The sequence below is a fragment of the Cherax quadricarinatus genome, chromosome 5, assembly GCF_038502225.1.
Source record: "Cherax quadricarinatus isolate ZL_2023a chromosome 5, ASM3850222v1, whole genome shotgun sequence".
Classification (NCBI taxonomy): Eukaryota; Metazoa; Arthropoda; class Malacostraca; order Decapoda; family Parastacidae; genus Cherax; species Cherax quadricarinatus.
In genome coordinates, this window is record NC_091296.1 from 69,220,198 (window position 1) to 69,244,256 (window position 24,059).

General features: G+C 41.5%; 1 protein-coding gene across 1 annotated transcript in view; it reads right to left on the reverse strand.

Moving 5' to 3' along the window:
• The window catches only part of LOC128684737 (collagen alpha-1(XVI) chain-like), a 41,017-nt gene extending 17,363 nt beyond the window's left edge, over positions 1 to 23,654 (reverse strand). Inside the window, exons 1-3 of the mRNA XM_070103788.1 lie at positions 23,574 to 23,654; positions 8,685 to 8,808; positions 4,483 to 5,064 (exon numbers count right to left, since the gene is read on the reverse strand). Of these exons, the coding sequence (XP_069959889.1) occupies positions 4,483 to 5,064; positions 8,685 to 8,808; positions 23,574 to 23,648 (781 nt within the window). The 5' untranslated portion in view covers positions 23,649 to 23,654. The remainder of the gene's footprint in view (positions 1 to 4,482; positions 5,065 to 8,684; positions 8,809 to 23,573) is intronic.
• Positions 23,655 to 24,059: the final 405 nt, after the last annotated feature.

Sequence of the window (24,059 nt, forward strand, 5' to 3'; positions counted from 1 at the left end):
TAACTCTACTGAGTGACACTTAACTCTACTGAGTGACACTTAACTCTACTGAGTGACACTTAACCCTACTGAGTGACTGAGTGACTTAACTCTACTGAGTGACACTTAACCCTACTGAGTGACACTTAACTCTACTGAGTGACACTTAACTCTACTGAGTGACACTTAACCCTACTGAGTGACACTTAACCCTACTGAGTGACACTTAACACTGAGTGAACTTAACTCTACTGAGTGACACTTAACTGAGTGACACTACTGAGTGACACTTAACCCTACTGAGTGACACTTAACTCTACTGAGTGACACTTAACTCTACTGAGTGACACTTAACTCTACTTGACACTTAACTCTACTGAGTGACACTTAACTCTACTGAGTGACACTTAACTCTACTGAGTGACACTTACTTAACTCTACTGAGTGACACTTACTGAGTGACACTTAACTCTACTGAGTGACACTTAACTCTACTGAGTGACACTTAACTCTACTGAGTGACACTTAACTCTACTGAGTGACACTTAACCCTACTGAGTGACACTTAACTCTACTGAGTGACACTTAACTCTACTGAGTGACACTTAACTCTACTGAGTGACACTTAACCCTACTGAGTGACACTTAACCCTACTGAGTGACACTTAACCCTACTGAGTGACACTTAACCCTACTGAGTGACACTTAACTCTACTGAGTGACACTTAACCCTACTGAGTGACACTTAACTCTACTGAGTGACACTTAACTCTACTGAGTGACACTTAACCCTACTGAGTGACACTTAACTCTACTGAGTGACACTTAACTCTACTGAGTGACACTTAACTCTACTGAGTGGCACTTAACTCTACTGAGTGACACTTAACCCTACTGAGTGGCACTTAACTCTACTGAGTGGCACTTAACTCTACTGAGTGACACTTAACCCTACTGAGTGGCACTTAACTCTACTGAGTGACACTTAACCCTACTGAGTGGCACTTAACCCTACTGAGTGACACTTAACCCTACTGAGTGGCACTTAACTCTACTGAGTGACACTTAACCCTACTGAGTGGCACTTAACTCTACTGAGTGACACTTAACCCTACTGAGTGGCACTTAACTCTACTGAGTGACACTTAACCCTACTGAGTGACACTTAACCCTACTGAGTGGCACTTAACCCTACTGAGTGACACTTAACCCTACTGAGTGGCACTTAACTCTACTGAGTGACACTTAACCCTACTGAGTGGCACTTAACTCTACTGAGTGACACTTAACCCTACTGAGTGACACTTAACTCTACTGAGTGACTACTGAGTAACTTAACCTTCTGAGTGACACTTAACTCTACTGAGTGACACTTAACTCTACTGAGTGACACTTAACCCTACTGAGTGACACTTAACTCTACTGAGTGACACTTAACCCTACTGAGTGACACTTAACCCTACTGAGTGACACTTAACTCTACTGAGTGACACTTAACCCTACTGAGTGGCACTTAACTCTACTGAGTGACACTTAACCCTACTGAGTGACACTTAACTCTACTGAGTGACACTTAACTCTACTGAGTGGCACTTAACTCTACTGAGTGACACTTAACCCTACTGAGTGGCACTTAACTCTACTGAGTGACACTTAACCCTACTGAGTGACACTTAACCCTACTGAGTGGCACTTAACCCTACTGAGTGACACTTAACCCTACTGAGTGGCACTTAACTCTACTGAGTGACACTTAACCCTACTGAGTGGCACTTAACTCTACTGAGTGACACTTAACCCTACTGAGTGACACTTAACCCTACTGAGTGACACTTAACTCTACTGAGTGACACTTAACTCTACTGAGTGACACTTAACTCTACTGAGTGACACTTAACCCTACTGAGTGACACTTAACTCTACTGAGTGACACTTAACTCTACTGAGTGACACTTAACTCTACTGAGTGACACTTAACCCTACTGAGTGGCACTTAACTCTACTGAGTAACACTTAACCCTACTGAGTGACACTTAACCCTACTGAGTGCACTTAACCCTACTGAGTGACATTTAACTCTACTGAGTGACACTTAACTCTACTGAGTGACACTTAACCCTACTGAGTGGCACTTAACTCTACTGAGTGACACTTAACCCTACTGAGTGACACTTAACTCTACTGAGTGACACTTAACCCTTCTGAGTGACACTTAACGCTACTGAGTGACACTTAACTCTACTGAGTGACACTTAACCCTACTGAGTGGCACTTAACTCTACTGAGTGACACTTAACCCTACTGAGTGACACTTAACTCTACTGAGTGACACTTAACTCTACTGAGTGACACTTAACTCTACTGAGTGACACTTAACTCTACTGAGTGACACTTAACCCTACTGAGTGACACTTAACTCTACTGAGTGACACTTAACTCTACTGAGTGACACTTAACTCTACTGAGTGACACTTAACTCTACTGAGTGACACTTAACTCTACTGAGTGACACTTAACTCTACTGAGTGACACTTAACTCTACTGAGTGACACTTAACTCTACTGAGTGACACTTAACTCTACTGAGTGACACTTAACTCTACTGAGTGACACTTAACTCTACTGAGTGACACTTAACTCTACTGAGTGACACTTAACTCTACTGAGTGACACTTAACTCTACTGACACTTAACTCTGCTGAGTGACACTTAACTCTGCTGAGTGACACTTAACTCTGCTGAGTGACACTTAACTCTACTGAGTGACACTTAACTCTACTGAGTGACACTTAACTCTGCTGAGTGACACTTAACTCTACTGAGTGACACTTAACTCTACTGAGTGACACTTAACTCTACTGAGTGACACTTAACTCTACTGAGTGACACTTAACTCTACTGAGTGACACTTAACTCTACTGAGTGACACTTAACTCTACTGAGTGACACTTAACTCTACTGAGTGACACTTAACTCTACTGAGTGACACTTAACCCTACTGAGTAACACTTAACTCTACTGAGTAACACTTAACTCTACTGAGTGACACTTAACTCTACTGAGTGACACTTAACCCTACTGAGTGACACTTAACTCTACTGAGTGACACTTAACTCTACTGAGTGACACTTAACTCTACTGAGTGACACTTAACTCTACTGAGTGACACTTAACTCTACTGAGTGACACTTAACTCTACTGAGTGACACTTAACCCTACTGAGTGACACTTAACCCTACTGAGTGACACTTAACTCTACTGAGTGACACTTAACCCTACTGAGTGACACTTAACTCTACTGAGTGACACTTAACTCTACTGAGTGACACAGTGGCAACGATGTGCTCATGACAATTTTCTTTTCAATTCAATTCAATTCAAGTTTATTCTCTATAATGGTTACAATGTGGGGTTTACAGGTTTTGGGTATTGTGTGGTTTACATGTTATAAAATACTAATTACAGAGGGGGCCACTAGGACGCCTAGCATGGCTAGGCATTTCGAGCAGACTTAGATTAATTCTTAATATTAAATCCTTACAGATTATTGTATTAAGGCTAAGTGACTACATAATAATTTGTGAGTTTAGCAATGTGAATGCCTTTGTTTTAGCACAATACAAAGTGTCTGTATTGGAGTATCATAAGCAAACTTATGACTAGTTAGGATTTATTATTTTAAGATTAAGATTAGTATTTCTGGGTTTATAGTCAGTGGGTGAGTGAGTGTAATTGTGAACCACTAGGTGGTTATCATGTAGTTAGTTGTCGGGGTGGATCAGGGAGATAAGATGTTTTCTAACTGTAGTTTTGAAAGTGATGAATGTGTCTGCAGTTCTAGAGTTCTCAGGTAGGGTGTTCCAGATTTTAGGTCCTTTGAAATACATTGAAATTTTGTAAAGGTTTAGTCGGACACGGGGAATGTCATAGAGATGTTTGTGTCTGGTGTTATGCATGTGGATCCTGTCACAACTATCAAGAAAGCGTTTTAGGTCAAGGTTAGTATTGGAATTTAAGGTCCTGTAGATGTAGATTGCACAGTAGTAAGTGTGGATGTACTGAACATGGAGTAAGTTTAGATCTATGAAGAGTGGGGGGGGGGGGGTGTTGCCAGGGATGGGATTTAGTGATTATTCTTACTCCGGCTTTTTGTTGGGTTATCAATTCAACCAAATATCATTTAAGCCGAGATTGTTCGCCTTTTGAAAAAGTAAACATTGGCTGATGCCGGTGGAGAACTTTTGATCAGAGGAACTGGAGCTTCTCTACCTTTATTTGATTTAAACCTCATTACCTCTCATTACCTAGGTGCTTGTGGCACCTATGGGCCTGCAGTAAATACAATTCAATTATTCCTTGGAATATAATAATAATAATAATAATAATAATAATAATAATAATTTTATTGGTATTAATTATAATTATTGTCAATATTATTATTATTATTATTATTATTATTATTATTATTATTATTATTATTATTATTATTAATTACAATACTCACAGCATTTTTCTCCCTTGGAGCAACCCTTGGCCTTAACTCTGGTGCACTTATACGACTTGGATCTGCAAATTCCACCATGCTCACTGCACGCATTTTTCTCCGTTCTACCGACTGCCCCTTGAGTTTCGCTGACCAAGTCCTCACAACATATCTCTCCTTTGGAGCATTCCTCGGCTTTAACTCTCTGGCACTTGGACTTCTCCGATATGCACCTTCCGCCCAGCTCCTCACAGCCTATCTTCTTTGTCTTCTTCCTCTTCTTAATCATTCTTCTTCTGCCAACTAGTTTTTTAGATTTACCAGAGTCCTCGCAGCATATTTCTCCTTCGGAACATTCTTCAGCTCTGACTGTCTGACACTTGGACTTCTCCGATACGCACTTTCCACCGCTCGCCTTGCAAGTCGTAATTTTTCTTAGTGTTGGGTCTGCACTGACAGGACTTGTTTTCTTCACTTTCGTTTGAATCTTCTGCGGTTTTTTTAAGATCTTCATTTTATTGTCTTGCTTTTTTTTCTTTCGTTGAAGCCTTTTGATCTTTACGTCTGTCCGTTTACTGGCTTTTTGTCTCCTTGTTTTGTTATCTGCAGAAGAAAGAATATTGTTACTAGCATGAATTTTGTATTGTTTAATTTGTGCCTGCACAAACACACACACACACCAACAAAGAAGCGGGGCCAGGAGCTGTGAATCGACCCCTGAAACCACATATAGATGAGTACATACACAAGAAAACGCGAGACTGAAAAATTTGAGGGTAGCTTTCAGGAATATGAACAAGGAGGCATTCACCACCTTTAATACGCGTGTCATGTCAGGCCCATCTTGGAGTATGCAGGGAAGAAACAGAGAAAGAGGTTAGAAAAGAAGAGAAAGAGGAAATAGGAAAAAAAACAACATTCATCAATAAGAAATAATGATGGGAAGACAAAAGAAGGAGGTATAATTTCATTAATTCATGCAAAAGGAAACATAAGGTGAGAAAACAGAAGAGAGGATTGTGGAATCAGAGGTAGAAGTTAGGCAAGAGTCCCATGAACTCACGGGAGTCCCATGGAAACAAGAAACTACTAGAGAATAAACTCACGAGGCCCTAATGGGAACAAAAATCTGCTGGAGAATGAATTCACGAGGGCCCCCCTGCGAAGGAGAATCTCCTAGAGAATAAATGTACGAGGGCCCCATGGGAACAAGAGTCTCCTAGAGAATAAACATCAGAGCTCCCTGGGAACAAGAATCTGTTGGAGAATGAATTCACAAGGGACCCTGGGAACTAGGATCTCCAAGAGGATGCTCTATTATATTCATTATTCTTGAGGAGAGTTGTGAATTAAACTGGACAAAATGTAGACAGAATAAGAAAGAAGCTGCGAATGAACTGCTGTTTGAAAACATCGCAGCAATAACAGTAAATAATTTCCGGGAATTTTACGAACAGGGATTTATGTCGGGGATAGAAACCGGTCATTTCACACCCATTACGCAACAAAAGAAAATAAATTAGTGAAAGAGAATTAAATATATAGCGCGATCATATATGATTCTATTGGTGTTCAACATTTACTTTCAAAAAGCTAGAAAATAAAGACGCTAGGGCAACAATCATGATATACTAATAAAAAAAAGAACAAGAGAAAGTTTCCTTTGCAGACTTTCCTTCCCACAAGTGATGCTGATTGCTCAATATATTATGTCTCAGCTGTAAGAGATGATCTTAGTGCTCAGTTACCATAAAACACAGTTTGTGATCACTATTTAGCAATATGATATGCTATAAAATATATGGATACGCAACAAGATGTATGGATATGCAACAAGATGTATGGATATGCAACAAGATGTATGGATATGCAACAAGATGTATGGATATGCAACAAGATGTATGGATATGCAACAAGATGAATGGATATACAACAAGATGTATGGATACGCAACAAGATGTATGGATATACAACAAGATGTATGGATATGCAACAAGATGTATGGATATACAACAAGATGTATGGATATACAACAAGATGTATGGATACGCAACAAGATGTATGGATATACAACAAGATGTATGGATATGCAACAAGATGTATGGATATACAACAAGATGTATGGATATACAACAAGATGTATGGATATGCAACAAGATGTATGGATATACAACAAGATGTATGGATATACAACAAGATGTATGGATATACAACAAGATGAATGGATATACAACAAGATGTATGGATATGCAACAAGATGTATGGATATACAACAAGATGTATGGATACGCAACAAGATGTATGGATATGCAACAAGATGTATGGATATACAACAAGATGTATGGATATGTAACAAGATGTATGGATATACAACAAGATGTATGGATACGCAACAAGATGTATGGATATACAACAAGATGTATGGATATGCAACAAGATGTATGGATATACAACAAGATGTATGGATATACAACAAGATGTATGGATATACAACAAGATGTATGGATACGCAACAAGATGTATGGATATGCAACAAGATGTATGGATATGCAACAAGATGTATGGATACGCAACAAGATGTATGGATATACAACAAGATGTATGGATATGCAACAAGATGTATGGATACGCAACAAGATGTATGGATATACAACAAGATGTATGGATATACAACAAGATGTATGGATATACAACAAGATGTATGGATACGCAACAAGATGTATGGATATACAACAAGATGTATGGATATACAACAAGATGTATGGATACGCAACAAGATGTATGGATATGCAACAAGATGTATGGATACGCAACAAGATGTATGGATATACAACAAGATGTATGGATACGCAACAAGATGTATGGATATACAACAAGATGTATGGATACGCAACAAGATGTATGGATATGCAACAAGATGTATGGATATGCAACAAGATGTATGGATATGCAACAAGATGTATGGATATGCAACAAGATGTATGGATATGCAACAAGATGTATGGATATGCAACAAGATGTATGGATATGCAACAAGATGTATGGAGATACCATTACCATGATGGATACAAAGTTCATATTAGAATTCATCAGCTTAAATATTACGGATCTTCTCTTTATGCATATATCTTAATTTCTTTGCCTTAGCATTTTTATAATAAACAGTTAAAAATCACTTGACCTTTTCTGATCACTTTGAATGTTTATTGAAAATATGGACAGAAATTCGTTAAACTGATATTTACTTAGAAAATATCTCAAAACAGTATTCTTTTACAAATGAAATTTAAATATATCGAATATATATTTCATTTAACATTGAGGGTACGCACAAAAAAATTAATATATAAAAATTAGAAAGTTCTTAACCACTTTCTGACGGTAAAGAAAAATAACATGTATTGTCTTTCAGAGCTGTGCTGTTACTATGAGATGATCGATGACTTTGTTATTGTCTCAGACTCTAGAGTCTAGTCTAGAGGAACACTTAGCAAGTTCCTCAGAGGTGTGTTCGGTCGTTGGTGAAATTTCTAGAAAGTTAATCAGGCACTGTAATATCTCGTCATTTCATTGGCTCTCATATATTCACAAAGCTGCTATGACAGCATTAATGAAGACAGTCGACTAAGCTATCGTGCAGCTCATTTTTTAGTTTTCTTAATATATTTTATTTTTACAGCCTAACTGGACTTCAAATTTTATTTTTCTCTAACACCTTCCCCCTCACTCGCTGCTCTTCATATATTACTGCTTTTGGATATCCCTCACTGTAGTGCTATATGACTCTTTTTAGTTTATCACTTAACTTGATAATAATAATGATAATAATAATAATAATAATAATAATAATAATAATAATAATAATAATAATAATAATAATAATTCTCTTTCTCATATAAAATAAAATTCAATTACTACTAGACAATTAATGATATTTATGGCCTGAAAGAAGATGAGAATTTTCTGCAGACCAAAGTGCATCCATTTAAACAGGGACAGACAAACGCTACCTCAGATTTTATTGCTTATTTGTGTTAATTTATGAACTGAAAATCTGCATTAACTTCATCAATGTCTGTCTTAACTTGACCCAGTAGCCATGACAGCACTGCAAACACTCTGTTACATCATAACTGGATATCAGATATAATTTATTGTGAATAATATGTAAAAGTCTTCAGGTATTTTCAAGCATAAACACTAACAGAATATTTAATCCTTACCCTTTGTTCGAGTGAGGCAGCAGACTTGATTTTGTTTCCCACAGTTATGTTGCGAAGACGTGACATTACAGTTTTTGGCGAGCACGCAGTGTCCACCAGCCTCACGGCAGCCATTCTCAGTGTCCTTCACACATATTACTCATGAGAGCATGCAAGTTAGAGTTATAAATTAAGCTCTATGCTCCCACATGTCAAGCAGCTTTATCAGTTAATTACTGCAAGGTAATTATGTATCAGTGTGTAAGTTTACATAAGTGGTCAAGGTCACTGATATAAGAAAAGATATCAAAAAAATTTAAGACAATTTAAATCTGGGAAACTGGGTATTAAAAATTGCATATGAGCAACAGGTCAGAGTTTAAAACATTTCATTTAGACACAACTATTTCCATGACCACTTGCATCATCCCAATCATCCATATTTAAAGTCCTTCATATATATCTCAATTCTTCAAGACTGTTAAAATTTAAACCAGTCCTCTATTAGTATTAGTTTCTAGAATTTCACTTGTAACTAGTGTATGAACAGGGGAAATAATAGTTAAAAGTGGAATATTTCTGTCATTATTTGTAATATTAATTAAATATAAAGTGATTATAGTTTACGCTCTATTACACCCACCACCTTCTATTACACCCACCACCTTCTATTACACCCGCCACCTTCTATTACACCCGCCACCTTCTATTACACCCACCACCTTCTATTACACCCACCACCTTCTATTACACCCGCCACCTTCTATTACACCCACCACCTTCTATTACACCCACCACCTTCTATTACACCCACCACCTTCTATTACACCCGCCACCTTCTATTACACCCACCACCTTCTATTACACCCACCACCTTCTATTACACCCACCACCTTCTATTACACCCACCACCTTCTATTACACCCACCACCTTCTATTACACCCGCCACCTTCTATTACACCCACCACCTTCTATTACACCCACCACCTTCTATTACACCCACCACCTTCTATTACACCCACCACCTTCTATTACACCCACCACCTTCTATTACACCCACCACCTTCTATTACACCCCACCCGCCACCTTCTATTACACCCACCACCTTCTATTACACCCACCACCTTCTATTACACCCACCACCTTCTATTACACCCACCACCTTCTATTACACCCGCCACCTTCTATTACACCCACCACCTTCTATTACACCCACCACCTTCTATTACACCCGCCACCTTCTATTACACCCACCACCTTCTATTACACCCACCACCTTCTATTACACACACCACCTTCTAGTACACCCCTTCTATTACACCCGCCACCTTCTATTACACCCGCCACCTTCTATTACACCCACCACCTTCTATTACACCCACCACCTTCTATTACACCCACCACCTTCTATTACACCCGCCACCTTCTATTACACCCACCACCTTCTATTACACCCACCACCTTCTATTACACCCACCACCTTCTATTACACCCACCACCTTCTATTACACCCGCCACCTTCTATTACACCCACCACCTTCTATTACACCCACCACCTTCTATTACACCCACCACCTTCTATTACACCCACCACCTTCTATTACACCCACCACCTTCTATTACACCCACCACCTTCTATTACACCCACCACCTTCTATTACACCCACCACCTTCTATTACACCCACCACCTTCTATTACACCCGCCACCTTCTATTACACCCACCACCTTCTATTACACCCACCACCTTCTATTACACCCACCACCTTCTATTACACCCACCACCTTCTATTACACCCACCACCTTCTATTACACCCACCACCTTCTATTACACCCACCACCTTCTATTACACCCACCACCTTCTATTACACCCACCACCTTCTATTACACCCACCACCTTCTATTACACCCACCACCTTCTATTACACCCACCACCTTCTATTACACCCACCACCTTCTATTACACCCGCCACCTTCTATTACACCCACCACCTTCTATTACACCCACCACCTTCTATTACACCCGCCACCTTCTATTACACCCACCACCTTCTATTACACCCACCACCTTCTATTACACCCACCACCTTCTATTACACCCACCACCTTCTATTACACCCACCACCTTCTATTACACCCACCACCTTCTATTACACCCACCACCTTCTATTACACCCACCACCTTCTATTACACCCGCCACCTTCTATTACACCCACCACCTTCTATTACACCCACCACCTTCTATTACACCCACCACCTTCTATTACACCCACCACCTTCTATTACACCCACCACCTTCTATTACACCCACCACCTTCTATTACACCCGCCACCTTCTATTACACCCGCCACCTTCTATTACACCCGCCACCTTCTATTACACCCACCACCTTCTATTACACCCACCACCTTCTATTACACCCACCACCTTCTATTACACCCACCACCTTCTATTACACCCACCACCTTCTATTACACCCACCACCTTCTATTACACCCACCACCTTCTATTACACCCACCACCTTCTATTACACCCACCACCTTCTATTACACCCACCACCTTCTATTACACCCACCACCTTCTATTACACCCGCCACCTTCTATTACACCCGCCACCTTCTATTACACCCACCACCTTCTATTACACCCACCACCTTCTATTACACCCACCACCTTCTATTACACCCACCACCTTCTATTACACCCACCACCTTCTATTACACCCACCACCTTCTATTACACCCACCACCTTCTATTACACCCACCACCTTCTATTACACCCACCACCTTCTATTACACCCACCACCTTCTATTACACCCGCCACCTTCTATTACACCCGCCACCTTCTATTACACCCACCACCTTCTATTACACCCACCACCTTCTATTACACCCACCACCTTCTATTACACCCGCCACCTTCTATTACACCTTCTATTACACCCACCCTTCTATTACACACCTTCCACCCGCCACCTTCTATTACACCCGCCACCTTCTATTACACCCACCACCTTCTATTACACCCACCACCTTCTATTACACCCACCACCTTCTATTACACCCACCACCTTCTATTACACCCACCACCTTCTATTACACCCACCACCTTCTATTACACCCACTACCTTCTATTACACCCGCCACCTTCTATTACCCGCCACCTTCTATTACACCACCTTCTATTACACCCACCACCTTCTATTACACCCACCACCTTCTATTACACCCACCACCTTCTATTACACCCACCACCTTCTATTACACCCACCACCTTCTATTACACCCACCACCTTCTATTACACCCACCACCTTCTATTACACCCACCACCTTCTATTACACCTTCTATTACACCCGCCACCTTCTATTACACCCACCACCTTCTATTACACCCACCACCTTCTATTACACCCACCACCTTCTATTACACCCACCACCTTCTATTACACCCACCACCTTCTATTACACCCACCACCTTCTATTACACCCACCACCTTCTATTACACCCGCCACCTTCTATTACACCCACCACCTTCTATTACACCCACCACCTTCTATTACACCCACCACCTTCTATTACACCCACCACCTTCTATTACACCCACCACCTTCTATTACACCCACCACCTTCTATTACACCCACACCTTCTATTACACCCACCCTCTATTACACCACCTTCTATTACACCCACCACCTTCTATTACCCACCACCTTCTATTACACCACCTTCTATTACACCCACCACCTTCTATTACACCCACCACCTTCTATTACACCCACCACCTTCTATTAAACCCACCACCTTCTATTACACCCATCACCTTCTATTACACCCACCACCTTCTATTACACCCACCACCTTCTATTACACCCACCACCTTCTATTACACCCACCACCTTCTATTACACCCACCACCTTCTATTACACCCACCACCTTCTATTACACCCACCACCTTCTATTACACCCACCACCTTCTATTACCACCTTCTATTACACCACCTTCTATTACACCCACCACCTTCTATTACACCCACCACCTTCTGTTACACCCACCACCTTCTATTACACCCACCACCTTCTATTACACCCACCACCTTCTATTACACCCACCACCTTCTATTACACCCACCACCTTCTGTTACACCCACCACCTTCTATTACACCCACCACCTTCTATTACACCCACCACCTTCTATTACACCCACCACCTTCTATTACACCCACCACCTTCTATTACACCCACCACCTTCTATTACACCCACCACCTTCTATTACACCCACCACCTTCTATTACACCCACCACCTTCTATTACACCCACCACCTTCTATTACACCCACCACCTTCTATTACACCCACCACCTTCTATTACACCCACCACCTTCTATTACACCCACCACCTTCTATTACACCCACCACCTTCTATTACACCCACCACCTTCTATTACACCCACCACCTTCTATTACACCCACCACCTTCTATTACACCCACCACCTTCTATTACACCCACCACCTTCTATTACACCCACCACCTTCTATTACACCCACCACCTTCTATTACACCCACCACCTTCTATTACACCCACCACCTTCTATTACACCCACCACCTTCTATTACACCCGCCACCTTCTATTACACCCACCACCTTCTATTACACCCGCCACCTTCTATTACACCCACCACCTTCTATTACACCCACCACCTTCTATTACACCCACCACCTTCTATTACACCCACCACCTTCTATTACACCCACCTTCTATTACACCCACCACCTTCTATTACACCCACTACCTTCTATTACACCCACCACCTTCTATTACACCCGCCACCTTCTATTACACCCACCACCTTCTATTACACCCGCCACCTTCTATTACACCCACCACCTTCTATTACACCCACCCCACCTTCTATTACACCCACCACCTTCTATTACACCCACCACCTTCTATTACACCCACCACCTTCTATTACACCCACCACCTTCTATTACACCCACCACCTTCTATTACACCCACCACCTTCTATTACACCCACCACCTTCTATTACACCCACCACCTTCTATTACACCCGCCACCTTCTATTACACCCGCCACCTTCTATTACACCCACCACCTTCTATTACACCCACCACCTTCTATTACACCCACCACCTTCTATTACACCCACCACCTTCTATTACACCCACCACCTTCTATTACACCCGCCACCTTCTATTACACCCACCACCTTCTATTACACCCACCACCTTCTATTACACCCACCACCTTCTATTACACCCACCACCTTCTATTACACCCACCACCTTCTATTACACCCACCACCTTCTATTACACCCACCACCTTCTATTACACCCACCACCTTCTATTACACCCGCCACCTTCTATTACACCACCTTCTATTACACCCACCACCTTCTATTACACCCACCACCTTCTATTACACCCGCCACCTTCTATTACACCCACCACCTTCTATTACACCCACCACCTTCTATTACACCCGCCACCTTCTATTACACCCGCCACCTTCTATTACTATTACCCACCACCTTCTATTACACCCACCACCTTCTATTACACCCACCACCTTCTATTACACCCACCACCTTCTATTACACCTTCCACCCGCCACCTTCTATTACACCCACCACCTTCTATTACACCCACCACCTTCTATTACACCCACCACCTTCTATTACACCCGCCACCTTCTATTACACCCACCACCTTCTATTACACCCGCCACCTTCTATTACACCCACCACCTTCTATTACACCCACCACCTTCTATTACACCCACCACCTTCTATTACACCCGCCACCTTCTATTACACACCTTCTATTACACCCGCCACCTTCTATTACACCCACCACCTTCTATTACACCCACCACCTTCTATTACACCCACCACCTTCTATTACACCCGCCACCTTCTATTACACCCGCCACCTTCTATTACACCCACCACCTTCTATTACACCCACCACCTTCTATTACACCCACCACCTTCTATTACACCCACCACCTTCTATTACACCCACCACCTTCTATTACACCCACCACCTTCTATTACACCCACCACCTTCTATTACACCCACCACCTTCTATTACACCCACCACCTTCTATTACACCCACCACCTTCTATTACCACCTTCTATTACACCCGCCACCTTCTATTACACACCCACCACCTTCTATTACACCCACCACCTTCTATTACACCCACCACCTTCTATTACACCCACCACCTTCTATTACACCCACCACCTTCTATTACACCCACCACCTTCTATTACACCTTCTATTACACCACCTTCTATTACACCCACCACCTTCTATTACACCCACCACCTTCTATTACACCCACCACCTTCTATTACACCCACCACCTTCTATTACACCCACCACCTTCTATTACACCCACCACCTTCTATTACACCCACCACCTTCTATTACACCCACCACCTTCTATTACACCCACCACCTTCTATTACACCCACCACCTTCTATTACACCCACCACCTTCTATTACACCCACCACCTTCTATTACACCCACCACCTTCTATTACACCCACCACCTTCTATTACACCCACCACCTTCTATTACACCCACCACCTTCTATTACACCTTCTATTACACCACCTTCTATTACACCCACCACCTTCTATTACACCCACCACCTTCTATAAAACCCACCACCTTCTATTACACCCCACCACCTTCTATTACACCTTCTATTACACCACCTTCTATTACACCCACCACCTTCTATTACACCCACCACCTTCTATTACACCCACCACCTTCTATTACACCCACCACCTTCTATTACACCCACCACCTTCTATTACACCCACCACCTTCTATTACACCCACCACCTTCTATTACACCCACCACCTTCTATTACACCCACCACCTTCTATTACACCCACCACCTTCTATTACACCCACCACCTTCTATTACACCCACCACCTTCTATTACACCCACCACCTTCTATTACACCCACCACCTTCTATTACACCCACCACCTTCTATTACACCCACCACCTTCTATTACACCCACCACCTTCTATTACACCCACCACCTTCTATTACACCCACCACCTTCTATTACACCCGCCACCTTCTATTACACCCACCACCTTCTATTACACCCACCACCTTCTATTACACCCACCACCTTCTATTACACCCACCACCTTCTATTACACCCACCACCTTCTATTACCACCTTCTATTACACCCACCACCTTCTATTACACTCACCACCTTCTATTACACCCACCACCTTCTATTACACCCACCACCTTCTATTACACCCACCACCTTCTATTACACCCACCACCTTCTATTACACCCACCACCTTCTATTACACCCACCACCTTCTATTACACCCACCACCTTCTATTACACCCACCACCTTCTATTACACCCACCACCTTCTATTACACCCACCACCTTCTATTACACCCACCACCTTCTATTACACCCACCACCTTCTATTACACCCACCACCTTCTATTACACCCACCACCTTCTATTACACCCACCACCTTCTATTACACCCACCACCTTCTATTACACCCACCACCTTCTATTACACCCACCACCTTCTATTACACCCACCACCTTCTATTACACCCACCACCTTCTATTACACCCACCACCTTCTATTACACCCACCACCTTCTATTACACCCACCACCTTCTATTACACCCACCACCTTCTATTACACCCACCACCTTCTATTACACCCACCACCTTCTATTACACCCACCACCTTCTATTACACCCACCACCTTCTATTACACCCACCACCTTCTATTACACCCACCACCTTCTATTACACCCACCACCTTCTATTACACCCACCACCTTCTATTACACCCACCACCTTCTATTACACCCACCACCTTCTATTACACCCACCACCTTCTATTACACCCACCACCTTCTATTACACCCACCACCTTCTATTACACCCACCACCTTCTATTACACCCACCACCTTCTATTACACCCACCACCTTCTATTACACCCTCCACCTTCTATTACACCCACCACCTTCTATTACACCCACCACCTTCTATTACACCCACCACCTTCTATTACACCCACCACCTTCTATTACACCCACCACCTTCTATTACACCCACCACCTTCTATTACACCCACCACCTTCTATTACACCCACCACCTTCTATTACACCCACCACCTTCTATTACACCCACCACCTTCTATTACACCCACCACCTTCTATTACACCCACCACCTTCTATTACACCCACCACCTTCTATTACACCCACCACCTTCTATTACACCCACCACCTTCTATTACACCCACCACCTTCTATTACACCCACCACCTTCTATTACACCCACCACCTTCTATTACACCCACCACCTTCTATTACACCCACCACCTTCTATTACACCCACCACCTTCTATTACACCCACCACCTTCTATTACACCCACCACCTTCTATTACACCCACCACCTTCTATTACACCCACCACCTTCTATTACACCCACCACCTTCTATTACACCCACCACCTTCTATTACACCCACCACCTTCTATTACACCCACCACCTTCTATTACACCCACCACCTTCTATTACACCCACCACCTTCTATTACACCCGCCACCTTCTATTACACCCACCACCTTCTATTACACCCACCACCTTCTATTACACCCACCACCTTCTATTACACCCACCACCTTCTATTACACCCACCACCTTCTATTACACCCGCCACCTTCTATTACACCCACCACCTTCTATTACACCCACCACCTTCTATTACACCCACCACCTTCTATTACACCCACCACCTTCTATTACACCCACCACCTTCTATTACACCCACCACCTTCTATTACACCCACCACCTTCTATTACACCCACCACCTTCTATTACACCCACCACCTTCTATTACACCCACCACCTTCTATTACACCCACCACCTTCTATTACACCCACCACCTTCTATTACACCCACCACCTTCTATTACACCCACCACCTTTTATTACACCCACCACCTTCTATTACACCCACCACCTTCTATTACACCCACCACCTTCTATTACACCCACCACCTTCTATTACACCCACCACCTTCTATTACACCCGCCACCTTCTATTACACCCACCACCTTCTATTACACCCACCACCTTCTATTACACCCACCACCTTCTATTACACCCACCACCTTCTATTACACCCACCACCTTCTATTACCTTCTATTACCCGCCACCTTCTATTACACCCACCACCTTCTATTACACCCACCACCTTCTATTACACCCACCACCTTCTATTACACCCACCACCTTCTATTACACCCACCACCTTCTATTACACCCACCACCTTCTATTACACCCACCACCTTCTATTACACCCACCACCTTCTATTACACCCACCGCCTTCTATTACACCCACCACCTTCTATTACACCCACCACCTTCTATTACACCCACCACCTTCTATTACACCCGCCACCTTCTATTACACCCACCACCTTCTTAAGTCATCACTGGACATCCTCTGATCAACTGCTTTTATGTCCACCATCATCTTGTCATCACTACATGTATCATGTACATATTGTATTTTTTTGTCAGTGACACTGGAAGACTACATCCAAAGTTGACTACTGCATGGGAAGGTCTTTGAAGTATTTGCTATTCAATTTTCAATGAACCTTTTCAATCGAATTTAAAAAAATCACTAAACAAACTTTATTTCTTTCTGGAGGATCATAAAATGTAGTTTATATGTAATAAAATATTGTTAAGGAGTGCCACAAGTGTGGCTGTGTGTTTATAAGAGAGGTCACTGTATAATACAGGGTTAGAGACTATAATGTTAACATTCTCAGTACAATAAACAGATTTAATTATGGAAACATTGCAAACAAGTGATACAAGATAAAAACAACCACGAGGGGAGTTGAATGATAGCTCTAGGCCTTGTAGAAAAGAAGAAGAGGTCTAAGTAAACACAATCACAGGAAGTAAAGTGTTGATTACTATATAAAAGGCCTAGAACATAAGAACATAAGAAAGGAGGAACACTGCAGGAGGCCTGCTGGCCCATACTAGGCAGGTCCTTTACAATTCATCCCACTAACAAAACATTTGCCCAACCCAATTTTCAGTGCCACCCAAGAAATAAGCTCTGATGTGAAAGTCCCACTCAAATCCAACCCATCCCACTCATGTACTTATCCAACCTAAATTTAAAACTACCCAAAGTCCCAGCCTCAATAACCCAACTAGGTAGACTGTTCCACTCATCAACTACCCTATTTCCAAACCAATACTTTCCTATGTCCTTTCTAAATCTAAACTTATCTAATTTAAATCCATTACTGCGGGTTCTCTCTTGGAGAGACATCCTCAAGACCTTATTAATATCCCCTTTATTATTACCTATCTTCCACTTATACACTTCGATCAGGTCTCCCCTCATTCTTCGTCTAACAAGTGAATGTAACTTAAGAGTCTTCAATCTTTCTTCATAAGGAAGATTTCTAATGCTATGTATTAATTTAGTCTTCCTACGCTGAATGTTTTCTAACGAATTTATGTCCATTCTGTAATATGGAGACCAGAACTGAGCTGCATAATCTAGGTGAGGCCTTACTAATGATGTATAAAGCTGCAGTATGACCTCTGGACTTCTGTTGCTTACACTTCTTGATATAAATCCCAGTAATCTATTTGCCTTATTACGTACGCTTAGGCATTGCTGTCTTGGTTTAAGGTTGCTGCTCACCATAACCCCCAAGTCCTTTTCGCAATCTGTATGGCTAAGTTCTACATCATTTAACTTATAAGTACTAGGGTTATGGGCACTCCCAATCTTCAGAACCTTGCATTTATCTACATTGAACTGCATCTGCCACTTTTCTGACCAAGAATAGAGTTTGTTTAAATCCTCCTGAAGTTCCATAACATCTACGTTTGAATCAATTATCCTACCTATCTTTGTGTCATCGGCGAATTTGCTCATATCACTAGTAATTCCCTCATCAAGATCATTGATATATATTATAAACAACAACGGGCCCAAGACTGATCCCTGTGGAACGCCACTTGTTACAGATCTCCACTCGGACTTAACCCCATTTATGGACACTCTCTGCTTCCTGTCAGTGAGCCATGACTCGATCCACGAGAGCACTTTTCCCCCAATGCCATGAGCTGCCACTTTCTTTAACAGTCTATGGTGCGGAACTCTATCAAAAGCCTTACTAAAATCTAAGTAAATAATATCAAATTCTTTATTATGGTCAACAGCCTCAAAAGCTTTACTGAAGAAAGTTAATAAATTAGTTAGACAAGATCGGCCTCTTGTGAATCCATGCTGAGTATCATTAATCAAGCTATGCTTATCGAGATGGCTTCTTATAATCTCAGCTATAATTGACTCTAGTAATTTGCCTACAATTGAGGTCAGGCTTATTGGGCGGTAATTTGACGGTAACGACTTGTCCCCTGTTTTAAAAATAGGAATTACATTAGCCAACTTCCACATATCAGACACTACACCTGTTTGAAGAGATAAATTAAACATATTAGTTAATGGTTCACAGAGTTCCATTTTGCATTCCTTAAGAACCCTTGAAAAAACCTCATCAGGGCCCGGCGACTTATTTTGCTTCAGTCTGTCTATCTGCTTCACAACCATTTCACTAGTAACTGTGATGTTACATAATTTATCTTCTTCTAGCCCACTGTAAAAATTAATTACTGGAATATTGTTAGTGTCTTCCTGTGTAAAAACTGAGAGAAAATAATTATTTAAAATCAAGCACATTTCATTCTCTTTGTCAGTAAGGTGCCCATAGTTATTTTTAAGGGGACCTATCTTATCTCTAACTTTTGTTCTATAGACCTGGAAAAAACTTTTTGGGTTAGTTTTAGAATCCCTAGTAACTTTAATTTCATAGTCCCTTTTAGCTTTTCTTATCCCCTTTTTAATGTCCCTCTTAATGTCAATATACTGATTCATAAGATGACCCTCACCTCTTTTGATACGCCTATAAATTCCTTTCTTATGCCCTAGTAGATATTTGAGCCTATTATTCATCCATTTTAGGTCATTTCTATTTGATCTAATTTCTTTATATGGGATAAACGCTCTTTGAGCAGCATGTATAGTGTTCAGAAAACTGTCATATTGATAACTCTCTTCGTTACCCCAGTCAACAAATGATAAGTGTTCTCTAAGCCCATCGTAATCTGCTAAGCGAAAATCTGGGACTGTTACTGAGTTATCGCTACTATCGTACTTCCATTCAATGCTAAATGTAATTGATTTGTGGTCGCTAGCACCCAGTTCCTCTGAAATTTCTAAATTATTAACAAGGGATTCATTGTTTGCCATAACTAAGTCAAGCAGGTTATTTCCCCTTGTAGGTTCTGTCACAAACTGCTTCAAAAAACAATCCTGAAATACTTCTAAGAAGTCGTATGATTCTAAATTCCCAGTCAAGAAATTCCAATCAACATGACTAAAGTTAAAGTCTCCTAGAATTACTACATTATCGTGCCTTGTGGCCTTAACAATTTCCTCCCATAGTAGTTTCCCTTGGTCCCTATCTAAGTTTGGGGGACGGTATATCACTCCTAAAATCAGTTTTTCATGCCCCTCTGAAAATTCTATCCAAACAGACTCTGTATGTGTTACTTCAGACTTAATACCCGTTTTTATGCAACAGTTCAAGCGATCTCGGACATACAATGCCACCCCACCCCCCTTCCCAATACTTCTATCTTCTTGGAACAATTTAAAACCCTGAATATGACATTCCGCAGGCATGTCCCGACTTTTTGAATTAAACCACGTCTCAGTTAAGGCAAATACATCAATGTTACCTACACTAGCAACTAATCTCAACTCGTCCATCTTATTCCTAGCACTACGGCAATTAGCATAATAAACATTGAAAGACTCTCCTTTCTCTTTACCCTTCCTGCTCATTTCTATTTTTCTACTAAACCTATTACTGTCCTTATCACCCAAAGTCCCTGGCTTTTCAATATCTACCTCGTTCTTATTATTACTAGTTCCCCTAGAACTCGTAATATTACTACACTGGGACTTCACTGTTTTCCTGCCAAAACCCATACCACTAACTACTCCTAGTTTAAAGTCCTAACTGCTCCCTCCACTGCAGTTGCCAATGCTCCCACCCCACACCTAGATAAGTGAACCCCATCCCTGGCATACATGTCATTTCTGCCATAGAAGAGGTCCCAGTTGTCAATGAATGTTACCGCATTTTCCTTACAGTATTTGTCCAGCCAGCAATTGACACCAATTGCCCTGGACAACCATTCATTTCCAACTCCCCTCCTTGGCAAAATACCACATATGAGAGGGTTCCCACCCTTACTCCTAATTATTTCTATTGCTGACCTATACCTGCTAATCAGGTCTTCACTCCTACGTCTGCCAACATCGTTGCCTCCAGCACTGAGACAGATAATAGGATTACTCCCATTACCTCTCATGATGTCATCCAGACGGCTAACAATATCCTCCATCCCAGCCCCAGGAAAGCAAACTCTCTGTCTCCTACTCCTGTCCTTCAAAAGCAGAACCCCCTATCCATATACCTTACTTGGCTATCCCCAACAACGACAATATTCGTACCTTCCTTGGTGCCGTTCGTCGTGACGTTCCCAGTAGTCGACTCACATTCGTCGGGTAGCACTGAGAATGTATTAGATGTTTCCACAACAGTTTCCACGGCAGTCTCTTTCTTCTTCATCGTTTCTACCTTTCCATTCGTCTTCTTGATCGTCAACTTCTTTCCCTGCTGTCCAGCCACTGACCAGTTTCCCTTCTTGACCTGAGGACTCAAAACAGGAGGACTACTACGAATCTTTTTGTTTTCCTCGGTCAGTCGCCGAATTTCCATATTCGCCATCCTCAATTCTTCCTTATGCTGTTGGTAAAGTTGCTCGATGGGGGGCATCTTGCTTCAATTCTAGAGAGCGCGCAAACAGGTCTTCACAGAGCCAAGTACACGTCAACACTGCGCAAAAGCCAACTCAATCAGGAGCTACTGCGCAGCACGTCCGCACGGCCCAACAGCGATGCGATCACTCATTCAACTCCCCCCGTGGTTGTATTTTATCTTGAAACAGATATAATTTAGTTAAATTTAAGTTTGCAGAAGGTAGAGGATATCGCTGGTTGAGTGGAAAATTTCCTTATATTTTCCTTATATTCTGTAAGAAGTTAAATAAGCAAAGTGAAAAATGTTGTAATTTAGAGAAAATTAATATTTCAATAATGAAAATGTAGTACATACCTGGAGTGTTATTAAATTAATTGAAAAAGTGTATTGATGGACAAAACGTTGAGGAGAGCAACGAGAAATTCAGATCAGACCGAGAACTTGTGGAGAATTAATCTCATTTAATCTAAGTCCGATAGAAATACTATCGGCAAATATAGTGTCTTATATAATAAGTGAACTTAACGTATATTTGGAAGGGTTCAGATATAAAATGAAACTATCAAAGATGATACGAATGAAAACTTGAGCTATTGTTGAAGAATCTATATTGTCCACCACATGTATCATCAAATATGTAGCAGCAGCAGCAGTAGTAGTAACAGTAGTGGTTGTGGGAGTCGTAATAATAACAACAGCAATAATAGAATTAGGAATAATGGTACCAGGAGTGGCGATAGTAGCAGACATTGAAGTAACGGTAATGAAGGTAAATTATATCTTAATGGGATAGAGAAGCAAAGTAACTATTCTTTGCTAATTCTTGTTTGCTACCTGATAATGGTCTTAAATTTCCTTTCTTAAGTGTGGAATATTCGTGACAGTGACTAACCTTAGTTCCTGTGCAAACAGCCAGCAGCACCACCAGCACCACCACCGGCAGCACCACCGTTCTCAACGCCACCATCCTCGTGAAGAGATGACTGACTGTGTGTTCCCGCTGGTTCAACTCTATTAAAGCCTCGGACAATACAACTAGAACACCGGCTGTTCCACGTCGCAGATGTTACATTAATGGAATTCCTTTGTGTCAGCGTATGATAATTCTCTGCCAGTTTTGGGTCGCATATCATTAAGGCTACATAAACTCTGAGTTGAATTTAACGAAGCCGAAACAATTTGACGAATAAGAAGCAATTTTTTAATTAATATTGGGCATACGTATTTGTTTTTGCATATATGTAAATACAAACAGCTTAGTCTACAATGTACATTATATAAGAAGACACAGATATAAAAGAATAATTATGTGAGAATAATCAGCCTATTAATTATATATAAAATATTTACATAACATTGCATTAATAACGACTAAAAT